The sequence below is a fragment of the Triturus cristatus genome, chromosome 9 (genome assembly GCF_964204655.1).
Source record: "Triturus cristatus chromosome 9, aTriCri1.1, whole genome shotgun sequence".
NCBI classification, from domain to species: Eukaryota; Metazoa; Chordata; class Amphibia; order Caudata; family Salamandridae; genus Triturus; species Triturus cristatus.
In genome coordinates, this window is record NC_140592.1 from 1271355232 (window position 1) to 1271376000 (window position 20769).

Genomic DNA, 20769 nt, shown 5'->3' on the forward strand with positions numbered 1-20769 from the left:
TTTCCAGCCATCGGCTATCCTGCCTGGATATCCATATTTGGACAGCTTAGAGTCAAATAAATGCTTGTCCAACTTCTGAGGAACAAATCATTTTTTCACATTTATATCACCTGGCTCTGGACTTTTTATTGTTGGCGAGCCGCACAACTGGTGACTCATCGCCGTTCAAAGGACTGCGTATGTTTACCACTAGTGTCTGCCTTTTAAGATACAGCTGGTTTGACGCGGTAAGGGGCACTTGGCTGGTTACACATGACCACGTGTACAGAGGGGACTCTGCTTGGTTAGATAGTAATGTGGGGCAGGTCTTATAATATCAGTGGGCAGTCATAGGGAAAGCCAGTGTGGTTTACGATCTGGTCTGCAGTGATACTATTACACACACACACACACACACACACAATGGAAAATCTGCCTTAGTAGGTCAAGGAAAGCGAAACTACACTAAGTCCATCAGCATATCAAAATGGGGTGAATCATGTACGCTAAGATCAAATCTGCAAGTTTGAAGAAGGTATCTGTACACCTCAGGAGTCATCCAGAATTGTCTTTTCTAGCTCAGGATTGGAGCCCAGGCCTTATACCACCCTGCTGGGCCAAGCAAGTTAATATGCTCTCCATCCGGAACAAAACTTCACATGCAAAGGGAGAAAGAACAAATGTTACTTACCTGTAAACTGTGGTTCTCCAGTATTGGTGTCTTTCATAGATTCACATGCTTGAATATTCCCCGAAGTGGGAGTCCCACGGTATATAAAAAGCAATAAGTGTCATGTATATACATAACATACATAACCACATAATAGCATATACATATCCAAATAAACTTTATATACAATTCAGAAATAACATATCAAGTGAAAATACCATAGGATAGTATTGACACAGGAAAGCATTGAGAAAAATAATCACTTTACTGACATATTGTCGTTTTATAGTCCAAACTCCAGCCAATCAGGCGCAAGCACCCTCTAGAACCTTCTCCTCAGAGGCTCAGGCCCTCAGATTTTCGTAGCACGAGAGTGACAAAAGAGCCGAAAGAGGAGAAGAGAGCCTCTGAGGGGGAGGAGGGTGGGTCGCATGTGAATCTATGAAAGACACCAATACTGGAGAACCACCTGTTTACAGGTAAGTAACAATTGTTCTTCTCCAGTATTAGGGTGTCTTTCATAGATTCACATGCTTGAAAAGAATAGTGAGCAGTAAGCAACAGCCGGATGACAAGGCCGTAATAATATTGCATGAAATACAATGACAATTTATTTAAAACGCAATTGAGAATACCCAAGGAGGAGGGAAGTAGCAGAGGCTCACCTTATTTAAAACAGATTCCGTAGAACTGCTTGTCCCACAGCCGTGTCCGCTTCATTAATCGATTCCAGGCAGTAGTGTTTTGTGAACGTGTGCCTGCTGGACCACGTAGCTGCCCGGCAAATCTGATGGATGAGTACACCAGTGAACAGGGCAGTGGAAGATGACATGGCTCTCGTTAAATGAGCCCTTACTCCAGAAGAAAGCGGCTTGCCTGCCCTTTGATGGCAAAAGGAGATTGCTGAAGAAACCCAACGGGCAATCGTGGGCTTAGTAACCGACTGTCCTTTACAAGTGCGTCCGTAGGCCACAAACAGCTGATCCGACTTGCGAAAGGATTGTGTTCTGCTGATGTAAAATTTAAGACATTTCTTCAAGTCCAGAGAGTGTAAACTCTGCTCCGACGGAGACTGCGGATGCGGGAAAAAGGTTTTTAAGATTACTGGTTTATTGAGATGGAAATCGGATGGCACTTTAGGCATGAAAGCCAGATTAGTGCTGAGAATAACACAGTCCGATCTGAATTGAAGAAACGGAGGTTGTATTGTAAAGGCGCGAATGTCACTGACTCTGCGGGAGGAAGTCAGAGCAAGGAGGAGGGCCACTTTCCAAGTTACGAATTTGAAATCCGCCGAGTGGATTGGCTCAAAGGGCGCCTTCATGAGCTGAGTCAATACGATGTTCAGACGCCACGTGGGAGGAGGACGGCGAATGGGCGGGAACATTCGGAAGAGACCCTTGAAAAATTGCTGTATTACTCTAGATGAATAGAGAGAGGACGAGCCGTCCTGCCGAAAGCGAGATATTGCCGCTAGAAAGACCTTTAAGGTAGAGTGTGACAGTCCAGACTGCGCTAACTGCAGGAAGAACGGCAGAATGTGTTCCGGGGAGGCGTGCACTGGATGTATGTGAGCAGACACACACCAAAGACAAAAATCGCTTCCACTTTAGCTTATAAGTTTTCACTGTGGAGGGCGCCCTTGCCTTAGCTAACACTTCCCTGCAGGCTGGTGGAATGTTCAAATGAGCAAATTCAAGGTGGTCTGGTTCCAAGCCGACAAGCTGAGTGAACTGGGATTCGGATGGCATATCCGCCCGTCGTTCATTGTTAGAAGGTCCGGCCTAGGGAGAAGGATGGGTTCGCATTGGGAGAGGAGGAGCAACTCCGAGAACCATGCCTGCCGAGGCCACCGTGGATCTATGAGGAGCATCTGGCACGGTTGTTGCCGCATCTTTCGCAACACTCGAGGAATCAGAGGGATCGGCGGAAAGGCGTACGCAAATATTCTGTACCAATTTATCGAAAGGGCATTTCCGCACGACCCTTTGTGGGGAAACCAGCTTGCGTAGGACTGGCATTTGGTATTCTGAGGGGTTGCAAAAAGGTCGATAGTCGGGCGACCCCAAAGGCCGAAGACTAAGTCTAGAGTCGGCTGATGCAATTCCCACTCGTGGGTCGATGACGTTGACCGATTGAGTGCATCCGCCAGAGTATTGGAAATGCCAGGCAGATGAACTGCCTGGAGCGTAATCCGATGGACTATGGCCCAACTCCAAATCCTCTGAGCCAGACGGGAAAGCAGCGGTGATCTTGTCCCGCCCTGCTTGTTCAGGTAGTGCATGCAGGTGGTGTTGTCCGTCTGAATGAGGACTGACTCCCCCTGGAGCTGGAGGCGGAAGGATTTCAACGCCAAGAAAATGGCCATCAGCTCCAATCTGTTGATGTGCCAGAAACGCTGAGCCGTTGTTCACTTGCCCTTGACGGATAAATCTTGAAGATATCCGCCCCAGCATTCCATGGATGCGTCCGTGGTAAGAACGAGTTCTGGGGCTGTCGTTAGAAAAGATGTTCCTGCTGCGATGTTGGAAGGACGGGTCCACCAATGCAGCGCCTGAGCCATGCGGGGTGTCATCACGAGCTGGTCGTTGAAGGAACCGTAGACCTGACGCCACTGCTTGTCCAATTCCTCCTGAATGGTACGACTCCTCAGTCTGCAATGTGGGATCAAAGCGATGCATGAGGATGCCATCCCCAGAAAAGACTTTAATGTGCGGACTGAAACTGACTGTTTTGCTGCGATGGAGATTGCAAGCTGTCGAATCCGTGCTTGACGTTCCGCAGAGGTAAAGGCCATAGCCGTGCTCGTATCGATGGTAGCGCCGAGAAAGGTCTTGAACAGAGCTGGCGTGAGCTGAGATTTTTGCAAGTGGATCGACAAGCCCAGAGACTGAAACAGATTGAGACAGTGCTGAGTATCGAGGGCCGTTTGGTGGGAGGATTGAGATTTGATGAGACAATCGTCCAAATACGGGAATATTTGTATACCCGTCAGTCTCAAATGAGCCACCACCGGGGCCAGGATCTTTGTGAAGACCCGCGGCGCTGAGCGGAGGACGAAGGGCAGGACTTTGAATTGGAAATCCCTGTGACCCACACGAAAACGTAAGTACTTCCTGTGGCGTGGAATTATGGGCACATGGAAATAAGGATCCTGAAGGTCGATTGTTGTCATGAAATCGCCCTGAGAGAAGAATTGAAGGATGTCCTTTAGCGTGAGCATGCGGAATGATTGGTCCTTGAGAAATTTGTTGAGCGACCTTAGATCGAGGATGGGGCGCCCCTCCCCAGATTTCTTTAGTATGAGGAAAAAACGGGAATAGAACCCCAACCCCTTTTGTGATTTCGGAGCCACTTCGAAGGCCCCTTTTTTGAGCATTTGTCTAGATCTGATTGAAAAGTTCTTTGAGGTGAGCGGGAGGAGGTCCGGATGGAGAGGTGTGTGGGGGAACCTTTACAAACTCTAGGGAATGGCCCCTTGAAATAATGTCCAGAACCCAGCGGTCCGAAGTGATTGAGGACCAAGTTGAAAAGAACTGGGAGATTCGTCCTCCAACAGGAGAAAGGGGAAAACTGGAAAGAGGGGACCCTTGATGTACCCAGTCATTGTTTTTTGGAAGAGTTTCCCTTGTAATTTGACATTCCTCTATAAGATTTGCCAGACTGCTGTCTGTAAGACTGTTGTGGCTGTGACGAATAACGTTGTTGTCCTTGGTTGTAGGAGCGGTACCGGGAAGAGGATCCACGAAAAGAAAAGGTGCCGCAGCCGCGCGCACCCCGAAAGGGCTGCTTCCGGAACTGGAGAGTGCCGAGGGAGCGAGCCGTCTCAGTGTCCTTCTTGATGGCTTGTAAAGCGTCCTCCACATGCTGGCCGAATAAAGATTCTCCGTCATACGGCATGTCCAGAATCTTGGCCTGTACCTCCTGACGGAACGAGGTGGAACGAAGCCAACCCTGTCATCTTAAAACAGCCGCTCCAGCCAATTGACGAAAACCCGTGGAGGCAATGTCGACGGAGCAGTCGATTTCGGAGGATGCCCTCTCACCCTCTTGCAGGATCTTTAGAGCTTCCGGGATAAGCTTAACCAAAGCCGCCATGTCCGACCACATTTGTCGATCGTAACGACCGAGGATGGCCAAAGAGTTTGCTGCCCGGACTGTGGTTGAAGCCATGGTTGAAAACTTTTTCCCAATGGCATCCAGGCGGCGGCCGTCACGATCCAGAGGGGACGAAAGCAGAGACGATGGATTTTTGGAGCGACGTTGCGCCGCCTGGGTGATCACAGAGTCTGGCTTAGGCTGAGACACTAAGCAAGTTGGGGAAGAGTCCGGGGCCTTGTACTTTTTCTCTAGTCGCGGGAGGACAGCCGGGATGGAGTTAGGAGTTTATCAGTTTAATGCCCTCGTTCCAGATAAAGTCGATAATGGGCACGGCTCGTATCTGCTTCTGCGGCTGGGACTTGAAGTCGTACAGAAAGCAGTCCTCCTGCCTAACCACCATGGGAAGGTGAAAACGTTGAGCAGCCCTGTCCATCAGTTGATGGAATCCTGATATGTCGACAGGTGGTGAATTTACTGGCGATGTTGGAGGAGACGCCGGCGAATTGACTTGATAGTCATCCCAGTCCGCCATAGAGTCGTCATCATGAAGCTCTCCCTCCTCCGTATCCAGATTGTCCACCACCTCATCTGTTGCAGGGGGAACCAATGTCGGCATCGTTGGCAACACAGGGGTAGACGGAACAGCAGATGGCGTCTCACGTGGAGAGCTACGAGAGGAAGCCGGAAAGCGGCGATTGTAATCTTCCAACATGAATTGAAGGTTGGAGATGAGCGACAACGGAAGTTGCGCCATGAGAACTTGTGCAGGGGGGATGTTGCTCCTGCTCCTGACAGTAATAGTCCTGCGAATAATCATCCTCTTCAAAATCTTGGCATTTAATGCGAAGCTCAGAAGGACTACGAGCATCTCGAAAAGAGGACTGAACATCGTCATCCGAGTCCGAAACCTCCTCAGCAACCGTGTGGAATAGCTGATGAGATGGCCGAGTGACTGGTGGCATCATAACAGAGTCCAGCACAGTATGGCAACGCTGCAACAAGGTGTCCACAGACACTGGCGCTGGTGTAGACATTGGCACCAAAGGCATCGTTGCAAAATTTGACACCTCCGTCGTCGAGACGATCGTCGACAAAGCCGCCGCCGAGGCTGCCGTCGACGAGGGTGCCGACAACGTAGCCCGTCCCGACGAGACTGACGGCGACGATGCTGTGAGCGTCGACGGCGATGATGACTTCTTCTTCACTATCGTCGACGAAGCCTTAGACGTCGACGGAAGCGCCAGCTTCCTAGTCATCGACGAAGATGATAGTGGTATCTTCAACAAAATAGTCTTCAGGGAAACACACCGACGTCGACGAAGGAAATCTGCTCGACACCATAGTCGACGAGGTTGAAGAAATGGCAGATCTCGTAGACGGAGGGGCCGTCGACTGGCCCGTCGACGGTTTTGCGCGTTTTTGACTAGAAACATGCGCTGACGGAGTCAGATGCCTGAGAGCTAGGTCTCGGGGGAGCTGGCGTGGTAACAGACTTGGCCTGCAGACACTTCACAAGATGAAGTCTCTTCTTTTTCAAAAAGGGAGACGGCAAGTCCTGAACACTACCACGCTTGGAAGAGACTCCTGTTCGAACAGAGGCTACACTTTCCACCTCAGAAAGGGGGTTATCCGTATCCTTCAGTTTTTGAAGCCACAATAAAAGGCAACCCTCCCTGTCTTTCAAAGTCTTTTGAGAGAAGGTTCTACAGATTTTATAGTTGGCCACCTTATGGTCAGGGTAAAGACAATAGATACATTTTTCATGAGGGTCCTCAGAAAAAAGTCTTAACTTCCCACAAGATGAACAGGGACGGAAAAGAGACTTCTTACTTGAAGACATGATGAGAAAACTCAAACCAGACCAAAGAACTGAGCAGAGCTCAGGGAGACTCCCTTCACACGACGTGCGGTAGAAAATCTGAGACCCTGAGCCTCTGAGAAGGTTCTAGAGGGTGCTTGCGCCTGATTGGCTGGAGTTTGGACTATAAAACGACAATGATATGTCAGTAAAGTGATTCTTTTTCTCAATGCTTTCCTATGTGTAAATACTATCCTATGGTATTTTCACTTGATATGTTATTTCTGAATTGTATATAAAGTTTATTTGGATATGTATATGCTATTATGTGGTTATGTATGTTATGTATATACATGACACTTATTGCTTTTTATATACCGTGGGACTCCCACTTCGACGACGGGGAATATTCAAGCATGTGAATCTATGAAAGACACCCCAAATACTGGAGAATTACCAGTGCTTCACTCCGCTCCTGCGGAGGAAAGTGTCAGGGAAGAAAATCTACATTAGACAAATAGCTGTCACACTGTAAAAGGGATGGGACAGCCCAGGACACTGAACAAAGTAAGGCGCCCAGACCTCTGGATACAAAACCAGGAGGCTCCATCTCGGAGTCCCCAAACATCAGAAAGCCAAGAGGTTTTGGGGGTGGGGCTGTTGTGTTCCCCCGATGTAGTGGGCCCAATCCCACTCATTGTATCCATGTCTTAAGGGAGTGTGGCAGCCGCCACAAGGAAGACACCCTGCCAGCATGGAGCGGGCAGGAGAGAAGCACGTTGCCAGCTTCTGCGCTAGCTGTCCTCGATGCCAGTCAGGGTTCCCCAAGCTCCCTCCAACAAAAGTGGCCATATGGGTGCCTGGGTGGGACCTGGCACCCCAAAAAAAGGAGGCTATGCAGCAGCACAAAGGAATGCAAAAGGAGCGACTAATTAGCCATCCTCCTGGGAGACCGCACCCCATAATGCCCTAAGGGGCTGGATAATCAAGGTTCCTGCTGATCGAGGTTGCCCCAGCATGGCAGGGGCAGCACCAACAAGTGTGGTGGGGCTGCAGGAGTGCAGCAATCACCCCCCCAACCGCCAAAAGAATTTAAAAAGGATTGATGCTGCAGGGTCCGAGAAAATATTAACAACCACTCCCCCACCCTCTGGCATTTTAGCCTAAAGTTAGGCACGCCCAAGCCTGCAACCTTAGTTGTATAGCTTGGGAGTGCAGCGACATCTGCTGGTTGAATCTTATGGCTGCAGGTTGTGGCCTAAGTTGGTTCAAGATAGATACAGACATGTTTTATGTTTTTACAATGCTTTATTTAGAAGGTGGTGTTATGGCCGCCAGTAATGATTCTTCAGAAAATGTTTCAATGCTTTCTTGATTATAATAATTGCAAATGGTTACAATGCTCATTAATTATATAGAGTGCAGATGAATTGTGATTACTGATGTTAGTGACAGTAATGCAATATCACGAGATTCTGGTTTTTAAGTGTGTAAGAAACTGGCTCTATATATACTGCACCAAAGTGAGGTATAGTGTGTATAGAGTCCAAGTGTCCCCAGAGGTTTGACAGAGGTTAAAGTTAGCTAGAACCTTACTCTCTAAAGTGGTAGCTTGGTCGAGCAGTAAGGCAGTATCAAAGGACAGTGTAGAGCATTTGTTGTACACAGTCAGCAAATGAATTCACACTCTCAAGAACTGAACTCTAGGCCAATTGTTTTTGTATAAAAATATACTGTTTTATTTCTAGAACCAAGCAAGCCTGGCACAGGTAAGCATATAAATACTTTGCAGTAGTAAATTACTTGTATGAACACAGTTCAAAATTGCAGTATAACTTGTACTGATTTTATTTACAGTTTAAGTAAGCAGTTTGCAACACTTAGCAGGTATAGTACATTTAAACGAATGGGCTTTTTAAGTAAAATGCAGTTAATTACTTTTCAGATTACTTTTTTAACCACAGGACTGGATCCTAGATTCAGCCCTGGGACATTTCCCGAAAACAGGTGAGTAAATGCGTTTTGGTTAAAGGTATGATTAAGGAATATTATTGTCTTTCAAAAGCTGACACACGTTTTCACATAGAATCACCAATGTTATCCTATGGGAGGAAATTCACTTAGCAGGCAAGTTACTTTTGCGATACTTTTGTAATCCAGTGCTGGACTCCTAGATTCAGGACAGGGACATCTACTTAAAACAGGTAAGTAATTATGATTTTGTAGTTTGTACGATTTTTAAAGCATATTCTTGCATTTCAAAAGCTGACACTTCAAAAGTTTTTCACAAAGAACCCCCAATGTTATCCTATGGAAGGAAATTCAATTCACAGGCAAGTTACTTTTTAGTTACTTTTTCTTACTCAGTGCTGGACACTTGGGTTCAGCACTGGGACCTTTCATACAAACAGCGGAGAAAATTTGGTTAGGTTATTTGCGCGATTTTTAAGGAATATTCTTAGTTTTCAAAAGTCGACACATATAAACTTTTTGGGAGAAAAAGTGACAATGTTATCCTAAGACGAAAAACAGGTCATTGGTTTCGAGGTAAGTATTCGGTCTTTGAAGTTAGGGTTCTGGGGCAAGACTCCGGTGTCTTCCAGGGTCAGTGAGGCACTGTTGTTGCACCCCCAGTGGCACTTGAACGGCCGGGTGCAAAGTGTTGAGGCCCAATGTAATCCTACTCCGGTTCTCCGGACTCTGGTTGGTGGCTGCTAGCAAGCAGGCCACGAGGTTGAGGGAGCAAAGCTCCTAGGGTTAAGCTCAGGGCAAGTTGGGGACCAAGTTAGCACCAAAGGGGCATCTTCAGCGGCACCAGGGCAGCCGGGTGCAGGGTGCTGTTTTGAGGTCAGGTGGCCTGTTTTCAATGGGGATTTTCAGTTTTGGTTTTCAGCTGCAGGCTCGGTACAGAAAGACTTCCGGGAGGAACCAACAGCTGGGCAGGAAAGTTGGAGGGCTCGGGACGTAGGTGCACCTCGAGTTCTTTTCTCCAGGGCTTAGGGCGGTCAACCCACGGTGAACTTTGACTCGGGAGCGCTGGGGGACCTCGCTGGGACCGGTGGGCCACTAACTCGGGCCATAGGCGACAGGTGCAGTGGTAGTTCCAGGCGTCTGGTTTCTTTGTCCTCTTCTTTTGAACAGGGCTGCTGTTCACAGGAGATCCGGTGTTTGATGAAGGCAGACAGTCCTCCCAGGGGTTCTTGGAGGTCGCTAGCTGCAGGACAAGATTATTTTTGCCACAGTATCTCTGGAAACTGCAGACGGGCCGGTAGGGCTGGGGTCAAGTCAGTTGTTCTCTGCAGTCTCCTCTGCTAGGTGTATTCTTTCGACCTTTTTCTTCTTAGGTTGCGGGAATCTGCCTTCTTGGTTCAGGGTTGCCCCCTAAATACTGTATTTAGGGGGTGTTTTAGGGGTCTTGAGGTCAGTAGCCAATGGGCTACTGACCTTAGGGTGACTACACCCTTGGTGTGCTCACCCCACATGGGGGAGTGGGCACAATCCGTAGTGATTGGGGAGTGCCTGCCATCTGTAACATGGCGAGAGCTGGAGAGTGGGCTTCACCTCGCCTCCCCCACCTGAGGGGTGGAGTTGGCAGAGGTGGACATCTCCTGGGCTGGCTAGTTTTTCCCGCCCGCCTTCCCGCCGAAAGGGAGGGGAGACGGGAAGGGGGCCTGCCTCTGCTAGGAGAGGCTGAGGGGGTTGCACTACAAAGGCTGCCAGGCCTTTGAAGCTCCCCTGCCACAGATTGTTCTTTCTGGCCGGCCGGGGGGGGGGGGGCACCTACGCCCAGGAAAGGCTTTGTTTCTGGGCTCAGGGAGCATAGGCTCCCACCCTAGGGGTCCAGAAACATGTCTCATGGTGGCAGGCTGGCGTGTACCAGTCAGGGAACCCACCAGCGGCCGGTCGTTTTTTAAGGGGCATCTCTGAGATGCCCTCTGTGTGCATTTTTCATTAAATCCCACACTGGCATCAATGTGGGTTTAATGGGCTGAGATGTTTGATACCAAACTTCTCAGTTTTCAGTGTAAACATTATGTTGCTGTGGAGTTTGTAATGACAAGCTTCAAGCACCATATACTCTTAATGGCAGCACTGCATTTACAATGCCTAAGAAGGGGCTTAGACACTGTAGGGTACATGGCTCATGCACCTGTACCCTCACCACTGGCATAGGGCACCCAGCTAGAGGGGTGACTGATGTATGCCAGGGCAATGGGTTGTATGCATGGCACACAGGGATGTGGGTCATGTCGATTCTTTACTTTGTTCTTAACCAAAACACAGCCTGCAAAGGCAGCATGTGTGTGTAAAGGTACAGGGCCTCCAAGGGTGGTATAATAAGTGCTGCAGCCCTTATAGGTCTTTCATGGTCGCAGTGCCCTGGGGACCTGTGGTACCATTTACCAGGGGCTGACATGTGGCCGGAGATGCCAATTGGGTTCGTTTTGGGGAAAGAACACAGGCCCTGGGAACCTGATCGGCAGGGATCCAGGAGACAAAGAAAAAGTGCATCAGTAGTCTGGCAAAAAGTGGGGGGGTTACTGCAACAGAACTACGGGGGGGGGTTTACTACAACAGAAACCCACTTTCCTACGGGGGGGGGGGGTTACTGCAACAGAAACCCACTTTCCTACGGGGGGGGGGGGGGGGTTACTGCAACAGAAACCCACTTTCCAAAAAGTGCAAAAACATTGACAAAGTCAGTAGACCTGCTTCATTTGAAGTGACACTTCTTTTGTATGGGAAAGGGGTTACTGTGATTCCTGGAGTCATTATCCTTTAGGGGTCAAACGGAATGTTATCGAAGGTATTTTCACCAGTCTTATGTATTTTTTTACATTACTGCATATTAAGTAGTGAGTAATAAATGCACTTTTCCTTTTCCAAAGGAAAAGCACTGACTGGACATTTATTGAGTGTTATTGCGTGCCAGTGAATGGTGGTTACTAGCCCACAGCACCTCCCATGAGTAGGCCTTGGACTGCTCTGCTTCGCTAAACAGAGTCAAGAGCTATAATGGGGTGTTTGGTCCCTAGAAAGGGGATGATGGACCCATTACTTGTGCAGACCTACATCTAATGGCCAAATTCCTTACAACAAGCAACATTTAACGTACTAGCCCTGTGCACCTCTGGGAATTTTAGTTAAGGTAAATGAGCCAATCAGGTATTAGCCAATTGCCCACGAGCGCAGGGGTCTGAGCACATGCAAGGAGGCCTGGACAGCACAGCCTAGTGTACTACAGAGTAAAAAGATAAACAGTAAAATCTATCCAAAATCCGAGGGAGGGTTATAAGATAAGAGATCCTTTCCTACAGTTAATTTTCACCTTTATTTGTAACTGAAGACCAAATGCTAATATCTTATGTTGTGAAATCATCTTAGGACAACAAAAAGAACAGATGAAGGACAGAATGCTGAACAATGCAAACAATCAACTCCAGTCACAGATCAGAGTTGAACCCATTGTTTTCTTGCTCACCACGCTAGAAGTTTGAAACCGGTCCCAGGTGCTTGTTTTCCAGTCGAGGGAGGACCTGGCTTGGCAGTTCGGGCTGGACTGTTCCCATTGGGAGCAGGGCCAAGGCTGATTTACATATGACAGACTCCAAACTGGAATGGCGTGACCAGCAAAATACCAATGTATTAAGCTGAGATCTGTGACTGGGGGTGCATGTTTGACAATGTTCAGCATTCTGTTAATTTTGTGGGAAATCTTAAACTTGGGAGTATTCCTAATGGAAGCCAGCAAAAGCAAAATGCCAATCAGAAGATGGGCTTCTCCAAGATTGGCTTGATTTGAAAATCTGAACAGACAATCTACCACTCTGCTGCGAAGTGACAAATACTCGATCGCTGGGTTGAATATGGGGCACATATCCTCAACGCAGAGTAGGCCATTCACTGGAATTTATGTCCAACCCTTAGCGTGGGACTAGGTTGGCCTCCTGGCACCAATTGTGCACTGATCTGTGGAAGAGGAGCTGTATTGCACAGCAAGAGTGCAGCTGGCGGACTTCAGTTCATACGAGTACAAATCAACATGAATGAAGGAAACAAGACCACCCAGGAGTCATAACTTCATTCCAGCGCAGATGCTCTCAAAGAGACTAGAACCGCTTGGGTTGCGGAGATGATTTTTTCAGCCATCACTTGTGAGCCTTCCTCTTCCCTGATCCACTCCATAACCTTCATGTGCCCACTCCAGTCATACGGAGTCCTGAATTTACATGCTTTCAAACTTCAGAGTTTAATCCAGACCCTTTTATTGAAACAACCACCATCCCGATTCCAGTCCTGTTTTAAGTGTCTCTCTAACCCTTACTGTGCTCAAGAGAATATAAAATTTGCACTAAGGACTGGTTTGTAAAGGTCAGTCCTTGGTTGGAACTGGTGAAGATGTGAGGTCTAGTGTGTGCCCTAAAAGGCCTGTGGGTGCTAAAAACATGAAACAATTCACTGTGAGCAGGATTTTATTTTTAGAGGATGCCTACACCTACTGCTACATGGGTCACCCATAAACAGAAGATGGGGCTTTAACACGTAAAGGTCATGAATAGTCTCCTGCTTGGACCCTCAGTCACCACTTTAACACAAGGATTCAGTTGAATTGTCAGGGTGATTGAGATGTCCAATTCCCAAAGGCCATCTCTTCAACACGTGCGCATCCCCATAAGAGAGCAAGACGGAGACCAATGTTTAAGTAAACCTGGTGCATTGACGTTGGTGCTTTATATCTCGGCCTCAGAAGGTGGTAGCCTTTCAGGGGGTTTTCAGCTTTCTAACTTACATGAATATAAAAGTCCTATTTTTTTTTTTTACGCTATAGTAGCACTGGCTGGACAGTGGATTTTAGTGTAATTTATTGTGTGATGTGTCTGGGTTTCCAACTGCTACTAAACCCTAGTGTAAGCCTTAATTCTGCTGACCCTGAAGAATCAAGTGTGTAAAGTGAGTAACTGGATTATCTCATTAAGAAGTTTTGAATAAAGAGAAGGCACAATACACACAGCCCACAAACAATGAAGTGTCTACTACCTTGGTGTAACTGTGGCCAAGCTGCAGCCAGAGAAGCCACTGCAGACAGAGCAGTTTTCGTCGGGTCAGCATCCTCATCCAAAGCCTCTGTTAAATCTGCAACAAAAGCAACGGTCATATCAAAGCAAGGACTTGGGACAGGGCAACACACACAACAACCAACTGACATCCACAGTTTCTGCACAAACCACGTTATGCTTAATATACAAGCTGCACCTTTACGCAATAGACAAGCAGATGGAAACTCTGCCTCTAACCCATACCATGAAGAGGCCAACACTGCCTCACACTCCAACCTTCTTACTTGCAACCACAATATCAACTGTACCACCCACATTGGCCTAACACTCCTGTGCAGTCGACATGAGCCCTGCAAAAGGTTCCAGACACCTACCATGCCAGTCACTGTATGCAGACCACCTCTGGCACAGAATCACATCTAATGCCACAAATGCAAACCGCACAAAGCTCAACTGCATACCCACAATACCACATGTTTGCAAAATTAGAAATCTCACTATTGGCACATGGAGAATACAACAAACATGTTCAGCATGACACAAACAACAAATACCATGCTCAACCCCAACCTCAGAAAGACGCACACCGCAAACATGCTACTTTATGTAGAGCAAGACACAAACAAGTCAAACACCTTCCCATATGTAAGCACACATGAAACACTAGAGAGGAAAAAGATTCTAGATTCAACACAAGCTCATAACTTGTCATGACCAAGAGATTTGACCTCCAACCTTTAGTATCTGCCTCTGCAATCTGATCCTTCGCCACTTCCTCCTCCTCTTCTGCCATGGCATCGAAAATGGCAGTCAGGAAGAAAAAGAGAAGCTCGCAGAGTGGGCCGTCTGCATTGTTCCCCACAAGAGCTTCTTCCAGAACCTCTGCCAGCAAAGAAAGTAGGGACACAGAATAAATTTCAATATCTATTTTCTAGGACCCCCACCCACTTCATGCCTCTGGGGAAGCAACATCTTGACAACAATCAAAAACATTAAAAAAAAAAAATGTTAAAAAGTTTTTTTTCCTTGAACAGAGACACATTTACAAATATCTCAGCGCTATTGCAAAGCTCCCTTGCTGCTGTGCCAGTAGCAAACACGGCAACAGTAACCTAGGGCGATGTGCCCGTATCCCACCTGAAACAGCAGCATACATGACTAAAGGCAGCATGAACCTCGCATCAGATTGATGTGTTTTAGTTTAATGTACACCTCAGGCAACTAAAGAAAGTCAACCCCAACTAATGAGGACCTGTTTCCAGAAACGTGAAGCTAGTCTCCATGGATCCCTTCGCTCACAATGGCCCAAGAAACGGAAAGCATTTAACCATGAACTGTAAACACACCGCTGCATCTCTGGCCAGCCATCTCAATGCCACTGTGAATGCAAGCGAGTTATCCACTTCATACGGAAAGAACATAAGACACTAAGTCTTCCATTGCTGTAAATTTTACTAGGCGTTTAGGTCTATTCATGAGTAAATTGTCTTCGCTATAACTTTTTCTCATTGAGATCCCGCACTCAGTCATGAAGGCCGCCATCGAAGGTTTTAAGCAAGGATTCTACACAATGTCGCGCCATTGAAAGGGAGCTCATCAGCTCCTCTGACCTTGCATTGTACGTGTCCCCCACCCTACAGTTCAGCCCCCATGCTTCCTCCGTACTCTCCTCTTGACTTTAGAGAAGCCTCACCAATCCAAATCCACTCACCTCTGGCTCTCAGCTCGACCCGTGTATAGCGTCCATGAAAAATTTTTCACAAAACAATTCTCATTGCTTACTGTCGTTTGTTGTGTTCCTCAATCCTGCAACAAGGGCTCCTACCTTTTGGGGCAGGGGTGGCAGGCTGCTCCTGCGGTATTCTCAAACTAAAATTTCATCATATTGCTACAATATATATATAAACAAGCATTTGCAATGCAATAGGTCTCGCATTTACATGAGTTTGAGATATTGGCATTGTAAATGACAAAGTCAATTATATTTTTTTGTTTTGTTTTTTAAAACCTAAATAAAAGGCATTGTCATTTACAATGCCAATAGCCTAAGCAAGGGTAAATCGAGACCTATTGCATTGCAAATGGTTGTTTAACTAACACTGAGCACAGCGCCCGCAAAAAGGGCACGCGCTCTTTTCTTAAACACTGAGTGCAGTGTCCCTGAAGCGCCACCGCGCTCACTAGGATAGTAAAAAAAAAAAAAAATTCAACAGAGCGCAGTGTCCCAGAATTGGACGCCGTGCTCAACATGAAAGTTTAACAAAATTAAAATTTTAAATGATGGCGGTGTCCCTAAAGCAGGCGCTGCGCTCATTACGCAAATACCAAAAAAGGCGAAGCCATTGTCCCAATCAGTGCAAATAACAAAAATAGTGCTCACCCACCAGATCGAATATGCTACTTACCAGTATGCATCTGTTCTTGGCATGTAGGGCTGCTGACATTCATATCTGTGCATAGATCGCCGCCTAGTGTTGGGTCCGGATGATTGCACATTGTTGTCCTGGAAGAGTCTTCGAAGTATCACGAGATAGGTGACTCCTCCCCTGGACCACAGTGCGCATGGACATCCTCTCCATCCTTAAGATTGTTTTTCGCCATTGTGGCATAGATGGAGTGTAATACAGTGAATGATGACCATGCTATACAGTAATTACTGAATGCTACAGCTGCTACAGGCGCCGGGGAGGAGGGTGGGCGATATGAATGTCAGCAGCCCTACATGCCAAGAACAGATGCATACTGGTAAGTAGCATATTCGGTTCGAGGCATGTGGGCTGCTGAATTCATATCTGTGCGTAGATTATATAGCAGTACCTCCATTTAGCAGCGGCGTCCCGTGCCAGCTGCAGCAGTCTGAAAAAGAGTTTGGAGAACAGCCTGTCCTACAGCTGCCTGCTGTCTTGAGTGTACATCAACACAGTAGTGCTTGGTAAATGTATGTATAGTGGACCATGTGGCTGCTCTACATATCTCCTCTAAAGGAATATTTCCCAGGAAAGCCATGGAGGCCCCTAACTTCCGTGTGGAGTGGGCTCTTGGAGGAATTGTTAGTGTGCGCTTCACTTTTTCATAGCAACTCTTTATACTCTTAACGATCCACCTAGCTATTCCTGCTTTGGAAATCAGGTTGCCTTTGTACTGTGGAGAAAAGGCAACAAACAGTTGTTTTGTTTTCCTGAAATTTTGTGTTCTGTCAATATAGTACAGGACAGCTCTTTTGATATCAAGTGTGTGGAGCATTCTCTCTGCTACATTCTCATGATTAGGAGAAAACACCGGTAGGTCTATGGATTGGTTCATATGGAACTGCGAGATTACCTTGGGCATTAAAGTAGGGTTTGTGCGTAGTACGACCCTGTTGGCATGAACCTGTATAAATGGCTCTTGAATGGTTAGTGCCTGAAGTTCACTAACTCGTCTTAGGGAAGTAATGGCAACTAGGAAAGCTACTTTCCATGTTAGAAATTGAATCTCACAAGAGTGTAGAGGTTCAAAAGGTGGTCCCATCAGTCTGGTGAGGACCACATTTAGGTTCCAGACTGGTGAAGGAGGGTGTCTTGGAGGAATCACACGTTTGAGTCCCTCCAAGAAAGCTCTGATGGCAGGCACTTTGAACAGTGAGAGGTGCTGCCTGTTCTGAATGTAAGCTGCCAGTGCGGTTAAATGTATACGGATGGAATTGTACGCTAGATTGCATCGGTATAAGTGTAATAGATAACAAATAATGTTTTGCGTTGATGCATCCAGCGGAGTGATGTCATTATTTTTTACAATAAATGACCAATCTTTTCCACTTAGCCGCATAGCAGGCTCTGGTAGTGGGTCTCCATGCCTCCTTGATATTCATACATTCTGGATGCAAGTTTAGGTAGCCAAATTCTAAGATCTCAGGAGCCAGATCGCCAGGTTCAGCTGTTGCGGATCTGGGTGCTGAATCTCGCCATGGCTCTGTGTTAAAAGCGTGGGTCTTAGCCGTAGTCGTTGATGCGGTACCACGGAGAGTTCCAGAAACGTGGTGTACCATGGTTGGCGTGCCCACGTTGGAGCAACCAGGATGCACGTCATTGAGTGTTGCCTCAGTTTGCTTGCCACCAGCGGTATTAATGGTGCTGGGGGAAAAGCGTACGCAAATCTGCCTGACCAGTTCATCCATATTGCATTGCCCTGCGACTGTGGATGTGGGAACCTGGCGGCAAAGCTTTGGCATTTTGCGTTTTCCCTTGTGGCGAATAGGTCTATCTCTGGATGACTCCACTGCTGGAAGTACGGTTGGAGTACTGATGGATGCATCTCCCACTCGTGTATTTGGTGGCTGTGTCTGCTGAGCAGATCCGCCATCTGGTTGTCCTTGCCCGGGAGGTGTTCCGCCATGAGGAAGATGTTCCTCTGAATGGCCCACTTCCACATGCTCTTAGCCAGATGAGACAACTGTGGGGAGTGTGTCCCTCCCTTCTTTTGTATGTAGTACATGGTGGTCATGTTGTCCGTCCGGATCAACACGACTTTGTTGCACAAGTGTACTTTGAATGCCTTCATTGCAAGGAAGATTGCCATGAGTTCCAGAAGGTTGATGTGCATTCTCCTTTGCTGTGTCGTCCATAGTCCCTGCACTGTGTAATTGAGTACATGAGCTCCCCATCCCTGGAGAGACGCGTCCGCCGTCAGTATGATTTGTGGGACAGGCTCTCGGAACTGTCGGCCCTTGCAAAGGTTTTGTGGATTCCACCAATGCAGAGAGTTGTATGCCCGACCGCTCACCAACACTAGGTCCTTCAATTGTCCGTGAGCCTGATTCCACTGACGTGCTAAGCACTCCCGAAGCGGGCGCATATGTAACCTCGCGTGCGGGACTATGAAGATGCAGGAGGCCATCATGCCTATCAACTGCATAAACACTCGTGCCGGTAGTGAGTGTTGAGGTTTGAACTTTGTTATGAGCAACTGCATGCTGTTGATCCTTACTGAATTGGGCTGTGCCTTGGCTGCCAGAGTGTCTATGGTCGCGCCTAGGTACTGCTGTAAATGGGCGGGTTGAAGGTGGGACTTTGGATAATTCAGGGAGAAGCCAAGGCTGTGAAGAAGGTGAATGGTGTGGGTTACGTGGTTGGCACACCGCTGGGCCGACCTTCCATGGATAAGCCAGTCGTCCAGATAAGGATAGACATGTATGTGCTGTCTCCTTAAGTGCGCCGCCACTGTTGCCAGGCACTTGGTGAACACTCTGGGTGCCGTTACTCCGAAGGGGAGGACTTTGAACTGGTAATGTTGGTTGAGAACAGTGAACCTGAGATATTTTCTGTGTGATGGGTGTATGGGTATATGGAAATACGCATCTTTGAGATCTAGTGTCGCAAGAAAGTCTCCCTGTTTGAGCAACGGCAGCACCTGTTGCAAGGTGAGCATGTGAAAATGCTCTGACAGAATGTAACGGTTTAGAGGTCTTAAATCCAGTATGGGTCTGAGAGACCCGTCCTTTTTGCGTATCAAAAAATACAGTGAGTACACTCCTGATCCCTGTTCTTCTGCTGGCACGAGTTCTATGGCTCCTTTTTGGAGCATACTGAGAACTTCCTGGTGGAATAAGTGCAAGTGCTCTGCGGACATAGGACGGTGTCTTGGTGGTATGTTTGGTGGAGTGGAAGTGAGCTCCAGACAACCGTACTGGACAATGTCTCTCACCCACCTGTCTGTAGTGATGGATTTCCAGACCAACAGGAACTGCTGGAGTCTCCCCCGACAGGTGTTACGTGGTCAGGGGGCAGTGACAAGGCGTCACTGTTTGTTGGTGGCGGAGGACCTGGAGCTGTTGTTCCCTCGGCCTCTGCCTTTGACGTTGTTTCCACGGTATCCACCTCTAGTATTCTTATTATAGGTGGTCTGTGAACCTCCTTTAGTGTACTGCGACTGTTGGGAGTTCTGGCCTCTAGATGGTCCTCTGTTGGTAGAGCGACGAAAGGACCCACTCCTAAACTGCTGTGATTGCAGAGCCCCCATAGACTTCGCAGTCTCTGTATCTTTTTTGATCTTTTCAAGGGTGGTGTCAACTTCGGGGCCAAAAAGGGAGTCAGGGTTGACAGGTTGATTGAGTATCGTTGTTTGTATCTCTGGTTTGAATCCTGAGATTCTCAACCAAGCATGCCTTCTTAACATGACGCTGGTGTTCATAGCCCTAGCTGCAGTGTCCGCTACGTCAAGAGCGCACTTAATGGAAGCGTTGCTTATGAGCTTCCCTTCTGTAATAAGCGACTCTGCTCCTTCCTTAAACTGATCTGGGAGGTGCTGTAGCAGTGTCTCTAGGGTATCATAATGCGCCCTGTCGTATCGAGCCAGAAGTGCCTGAGTGTTGGCAATTCTCCAGATGTTAGCTGCCTGTGCAGCAACTCTTTTTCCTGAAGTTTCCAAGACCTTAGACTCCTTGTCAGGGGGAGGAGCATCACCCGTTGTCTGAATTGGCTCTCTTCCGAGCATTGGACACCACCAACGAATCCAAAGGCAACTGGCCTCTTATGTAGGTAAGGTCCACAGGAGCTGGGCTATATTTTTTGTCAATCCTGGGGTTTAGTACTCTCGCCCTTGTGGTCTCCTTAAAAATGTCAGTAGACGGTTTTAGGACCCCCTTCAGCATGGGCAGAGTCTTAACAGATCTTTCTGAGGTAGAGAAGGTATCCATCAGAAAATCATCCTCAATAGGATCAGCGTGGAGCTGTACATCATGATTTTTAGCTGCTCTCTCAATCAAGGCATTGAAAGCAGCAGTATCCTCAGTAGGAGATGATTTTACCACATATGCCGGTGTGTCTGGAGCAGTATGTGGGTCCCCTGTACCAATATCGTCCACCCAAGGTTGGTTTTGATCTTCAGGGTCAGTGTCCACAGGATAAGTGTCCTCAACATCACCAGCATCCCCTGCATCCACATCAAAATGTGTGGGTGAGAAGGACTGATGCTCCTGGTCATAATAGTGAACATGTTCTACTAGAACTGGTGACGTGGCCCTCTTCTTCTTCAATGGAGTTTTGTATGGCTCCATTGATTTCTCTGGCAGTATCTTTCTTTTATATATTGACAGTCTACCAGTCTCGGCATCGATAAACTGCCTTGGCTCCTCATCATCCTGAGGTACTTCGACAGCTCTCTGTCCCATTGGCATTCCTGTTGGT

The 20769-nt window shown here is 47.6% G+C and overlaps 1 protein-coding gene across 1 annotated transcript in view; it reads right to left on the minus strand.

Moving 5' to 3' along the window:
• The window catches only part of BAZ1A (bromodomain adjacent to zinc finger domain 1A), a 758495-nt gene that overhangs the window by 371592 nt on the left and 366134 nt on the right, over nucleotides 1-20769 (minus strand). The window contains exons 11-12 of the mRNA XM_085627428.1: nucleotides 14342-14488; nucleotides 13587-13682 (exon numbers count right to left, since the gene is read on the minus strand). Coding sequence (XP_085483554.1) covers nucleotides 13587-13682; nucleotides 14342-14488 — 243 coding nt within the window. The remainder of the gene's footprint in view (nucleotides 1-13586; nucleotides 13683-14341; nucleotides 14489-20769) is intronic.